Source organism: Orycteropus afer, unplaced genomic scaffold (genome assembly GCF_000298275.1).
Source record: "Orycteropus afer afer isolate SDZICR_OR568_19922 unplaced genomic scaffold, OryAfe1.0 scaffold00227, whole genome shotgun sequence".
In the NCBI taxonomy this organism is placed as follows: domain Eukaryota; kingdom Metazoa; phylum Chordata; class Mammalia; order Tubulidentata; family Orycteropodidae; genus Orycteropus; species Orycteropus afer.
The window spans coordinates 2,200,114-2,206,113 of record NW_006921814.1 but is presented as its reverse complement, the minus strand read 5'-3'; the positions used below and the strand labels follow the sequence as shown (position 1 = coordinate 2,206,113).

The 6,000-nt window shown below is 41.5% G+C and overlaps 1 protein-coding gene across 1 annotated transcript in view; it reads right to left on the bottom strand.

Annotated features, from left to right (window-relative positions):
• MAPK10 (mitogen-activated protein kinase 10) overlaps nt 1-6,000 on the bottom strand; it is a 230,968-nt gene that overhangs the window by 17,918 nt on the left and 207,050 nt on the right. The window contains exon 10 of the mRNA XM_007948822.2: nt 5,305-5,368. Coding sequence (XP_007947013.1) covers nt 5,305-5,368 — 64 coding nt within the window. The remainder of the gene's footprint in view (nt 1-5,304; nt 5,369-6,000) is intronic.

Genomic DNA, 6,000 nt, shown 5'->3' with positions numbered 1-6,000 from the left:
CTAAGCTGCACCTGATACAGGCCATGATATTTCTAATCACCTCATATGCATGTGAGAGCTGGACAATGAATAAGGAAGACCAAAGAAGAGCTGATGCTTTTGAGTTGTGGTGCTGGCAAAGAATGCTGAAGGTACCATGGACTGCCAAAAGAACTAACAGATCTATCCAGGAGGAAGTGCAGCCGAGATGCTCCTTGGGAGCGAGGATGGCCAGACTTTGTCTCACCTACTTTGGTCATGTTGGCAGAGGGGACCATTCCCTGGAGAAAGATGTCATGCTTGGTAAGGTGGAGGGTTGACGAAAGAGGGGGGAAGGCCTTTGATGAGATGGATTGACATGGTGGTTGCAACAATGGGCTCAAGTATAGCAAGGATCATGGAGCTGGCATGGGATCAGGCAGTGCTTCATTCTGCTGTGCATGGGGTTGCTATGAGACGGAAGTGACTCAATAGCACCTAACAACAACAACAGCAACCTTCTTCTACCACCCATTCTGTATTCCCCTTGCCCTCAGCAAGCACCTCAGCTGGTCATGGTTCTTTGCCTGGTGGGGTGAACCAAACTTTCATTCCTGGAGGGTCTGGGCCATTAGTATTCATATCAGAATTGGTTGCTTTAATTTTACATTGACTTTAATCACAGGACATGGTAGTACTAAGAGACATCTAAAGAATGTCCTGTATTTCAGACTTATTCTTCTTCCATTATGTAATGTAAATCCAATTTCCCCCTGGTAATCAGGATCTATCACACCAGACAGTATAGTAATGCCCTTCTTTGTCTGTTGATCCAAAGGCATGAGGAAGCCAAAATGGCCAGGTGGCATTCTTAATTTCCAATTCAATGCAATCAGTATTGTGTCTCCAGGTGGGAGTGTTCCTCCCTTTGAGACTAAGATCTCCAGACCCGCAGAGCATAGGGACAGGAAGCAAAATATTTTTAAGTGGGTCATTAGGGGTAATAGTGAGTGGTACCACTCCCATTTCCACCCCTTGGTTCCTGGACCTGTGAATCCTGGCTATTGGAGAAACAGCACTGTATATTTAGTTGGTTTAGCACTGTATATTTAGTTGGTTTAGCACTGTATATTTGGTTTAGAGCATATATAGCCTCCTGGGGAACATTTCCCCATATCTTCAAGGTATTGCCACCTAGCTGGCACCGTAATTGTGTTTTCAGTAGGCCATTCCACTTTTCTATCAAGCCAGCTGCTTCTGGATGATGGGGAACATGGTAAGACCAGTGAACCACGAGCATAGGCCCATTGCCGAGTGAAGTGAGTCCCTTGATCTGAAGCAATGCTGTGTGGGATATCATGATGGTGGGTAAGGCTTTCTGTAAGTCCACAGATGGTAGTTTTGGCAGACACACTGCATGCAGGGAAGGTGAATCCATATCCAGAATAATTATCTATTCCAGTAAGGAAAAAATGCTGTCCTTTCCATGATGGAAGTGGTTCAATGTAATCAACCTGCCACCAGGTTGCTGGCTGATCACCCCGAGGGATGGTTCCATATTACAGACTCAGTGTTGGTCTCTGCTGCTGGCAGATTGGGCATTCAGCAGTGGTGGTAGCCAAATCAGTCTTGGTAAGTGGGAGTCCATGTTGCTGAGCCCATGCATAACCTCCATCCCTGTCACCATGAGCCCATTGAGCAATGGCAGGAGTAGCTGGGGAAAAAGGATGGCTGGTTTCCACAGATCATGTAATCCACCTGATTGTTAAAGTCCTCCTCAGCTGAGGTCACCCTTTTGGTGGGCATTCACATGAGACACAAATATCACTACTCCTTTGGCCCAGACAGAGCAATCTATCCATATACCCCTTCCCCATACATCCTTGTCACCAATTTTCCAATCATGCTCCATCCAAGTCCCAGACCATCTGGCCAAGCCATTAGCCACAGCCCATGAATCCATATACAATCACACATCTGGTCATTTCTTGTTCCATGCAAAGTGAACAGCCATGTGCATGGCTTGAAGTTCTGCCCATTGGGAGGATTTCCCTTCACCACTGTCCTTCAAGGGAGTCCCAGAAAGGTGTTACAGTGCACTGCTGTCCAATTTCAAGTGGTGCCAGCATATCATGCAAAACCATCTGTAAACCAGGCACGAGTTTCCCCTCTTCCTGAGTCGGCTGATCATAAGGAACTCCCCATGAGGCCATAGGTGCCGATTGGGAGAGAGAAGGTAATGTGAATGGAGTGGAGACCATAGGCATTGGGGCCACTTCCTAATTCAACTTACTTGTGCCTACAGGTCCTGCTCGAGCCCGATCACTGATATACCACTTCCATGTAATGATGAAGTGCTGCTGTGCACATCAACTTTATGACTCTGTGGGTCAGATGACACCGAGTTCATGATGGGTGGCTCAGGGTACATGGTGACTTGGTGGCCCATGGTTAGGTGTTCAGTCTCTCAAAAAGAGAGTAGTTATCTGCAGAGGATGGCAGGACTTTGCTCAAAAATCCCAAGGGTCTGTGTTGTGATTCACAAATAGGGACCTGCTAAAGACGCCAAAAAGCACATCTATCTACTACAGACACTTCAACCACCATTGGATCAGCCGGACCATATGGCCCAAGTGGCAGAGCAGCCTGCACAACAGCCTGAGCCTGTTGCAGAGGCTTCTGTTGTTCTGAGCCCCACCCAAAACTAGCAGCTCTCCAAGTCACTTGATAAATAGTCCAAAGTAACACACCCAAATGAGGGATATGTTGCCTCCAAAATCCAAAGAGGCCCACCAGATGTTGTGCCTCCTTTTTAGTTGTGGGGGAAGCCAGATACAATAACTTATTTTTCACTTTTGTAGGAATATCTCAACATGACCCACACCACTAGACCCCTAGAAATTTCACTGAGGTGGAATGTGCCTGAATTATTGTTGAGTTAATTTCCCAACCTCTAGCATGTGACTTGACGGTACATAACAACAACAACAACAAAAGCATGCATATGTCTCACCAATAAGTCTAGAGTCATCGATACTTATTCCTTACTAGGTCCAGTCAGCATAATGTCATCAATATAATGGACCAGTGTGATGTCTTGTGGAAGATAAAGGTGATCAAGAGCCCTATGGACTAAATTATGACATAGTGTTGGGGAGTTGATATACCCCTGAGGAAGCACTGTGAACGTATATTGTTGGCCTTGCCAGGTGAAGGCAAACTGCTTCTGATGTTCTTTGAAATTGGAATTGAGAAAAAGGCATTGGCCAGATTAGTAGCTGCATACCAAATACCAGGAGATGGACTAATTTGCTCAAGCAATGAAACCACATAAGGAACAGCAGCTGCAATTGGAGTCACCACCTGATAAAGTTTATGATAATCTACTGTCATTCTCCAAGATCCATCTGTTTTTTGCACAGGTCAAATAGACAAATTAAATGAGGATGTGGTGGGAATCACCACTCCTGCAATCTTCAAGTCCTTGATGGTGGCAGAAATCTCTGCAACCCCTTCAGGAATGCAGTATTGCTTTTGGTTTACTATTTTCCTAGGTAGAGGCAGTTGTAATGGCTTCCATGTGGCTTTTCCTACCATAATAGCCCTTACTCCACATGTCAGGGACCTGATGTGGGAATTCTGTCAACTGCTTAGTATATCTATTCCAATTATGCATTCTGGGACTGGGGAAATCACTACAGGATGGGTTCAGGGACCCACTAGACCCACTAGACCCACTGTGAGATGCACCTGAGCTAACACTCCATCAGTAACTTGACCTTCTTATGACCCTACGCTGACTAGTGAGCCACAGTGATGCTTTGGGTCTCCTGGAATTATTGTCTATTCAAAGCCAGTGTCCAGTAATCCCCAAAAAGTCTGATGATTTCCTTTTCCTCAATGAACAGTCACTCTCATAAAAGGCCTCAGATCCCTTTGGGGAAGGAGAAGCTGGCAAGTCCCAAGTTCTTGGATCAAATGTCAAGCTGGTGGTTTTCCTGACTCATGCAGCCTTAGGGGCTGACAAGCTCAAGGTTGGCAGGGAGTATACTGGCTTTTGACTCCAACGAATAACGAATCCAAGATTTCCAGGCCTAATGGTGGATTGTTCACTCACAGACAGTTGTAGCCATCACAACAGGCTCCTGATCCACAGAAGAGTGTCCTCACTTTACCTTCTTTAGCTAAATAATCATTCAGCCCTACATTCTTGCTTTGCAATTGCTTACGATTTACATCATCATCCTTTGCAGGTATTTCTTTCTCCACTTCCTCACACATCAGTCCACATCCTTCTTAAGTAATGTGTATATCATATCACCTGCCTACTCATGAATCCCTATGAGTGACTTCTTGTCCCTATTTAGATAAAATCAAGATTTTTTTTTTTTCATTTAACATTGAATATCTTTTAGTTGAACTACTTATATGGCCTCATTTTTTTTTGCTTTTCATATTCTCTGACATGATCCCCTTGCCCATGGAATCTCTTTATACTCTTTATAACACATTTTGCTTATTGCTACCTTTCATTTTATTCTTCTGACCTCCCCCCCAAATTTAATATTTTCTTCATTTGTTTTTCTTCTACCAATTTACATTTATTAATTCCATTACAGTGGCTCAAAATCCCATCTTGTATCCCACCTTTCTGTTCCTCCTCATTTTGGCCTGATAATTTGTTGTGATCTGTATTTGTTTCTCTTATATATATTGGATGCTATAGTCATTTTTTTTTTTTTGACAATTCTTTATAAATTTGACTTGTCTGCTTTTTTTTCACCTTCATTATCGTTCTAAACATATGGTATATATTTGAAAAACCTTTGTTATAAAAACAAATGAATTCATGTGTTTATTCATTCTTATTTCAAAGAAAAATAAACCACTTAGACACATTGTTTTCTATTTAAATGCTAAAGTCCTATAAGTCCATTAAGCATCTTTTATTTGCTAATCACAGATAAAATTTTAATTTTATCCATGTTATATGATAATTTTATGTACAAACATGGAAAGTTTAACTCTGAAATTCTGAATTATTTTGAAGCTTTCCACTTATTATGACAAATATTTTGACAAGCAAAATACCTGTTTTAAAGCAGAAAACCTATTTTAAAAAGTTTAAGAATCTGTTCTTTTCACTCTTGATCAAATGCAACACTATTATTACTATGAAAAGATAGATGAAGTTTCAGGATTTTTGAAATTTGTCTGAGAAGATAGCAATTAGGAAATTATCTGTTAGTAAATTGGTTTAAAGGAAAAACCCTGAGGATTCTTTCTGAGTTTTAACAGAGAAACAACAATTAACAACAACAAAAAAACTTTCAGCTAAACAGTCACCTTTCCATTCTTCAATGGTGTGTTCTCTCTCATCCAACTGTTTGTCATATATCTGAGGTGGAGGCTGAAAAATTAAGACAAAAAATAATCATTATGTAATAACTACAACAAAACTCTTACATTAAAAGCTTATGTAAGAGGACCATGCTACTTGCTGATTTTGGTGACAATCAAAATCTCAAACAAATTCCGGGGTAAATATTCAAAACCAAACTCACTGCTGTTGAGTTGATTCCAACCCATAGTGACCTCCATTGGGTTTCTAAGGCTGTAAATCTTTACAGATGCAAACTGCCTCATCTTTCTTCAATGGAGCGTCTGGTGGGTTCGAATCATTGACCTTTTGGTTAGCATGCAAATGCCTTAACCAGTATACCACCAGAGCTCCTTGGGGTAAATGCAGTGGTAAAGAAATTATAATTCCCCCATAAATTTAGTGAAGACTCATTTTATTCCAGTATCTGCTACTAACAAAATAAAGCAATAGAACTCAAATCCTGAGTGCTTGCTTCCTGACAGCTTCTGATTCAGAACCCATGCCTATTCAACTTGCTGATCTTTAAAAAGCAAACAAGATCCTAGATTAGATGAACCCAGAGCTACTAATTACTCCATTCACTTGCCCTATAATAGAATTGTACTTGAAGTATCTCAGAGTGATAAGATTTTATTCCAATTTTAGAGGAGTCTTTAATA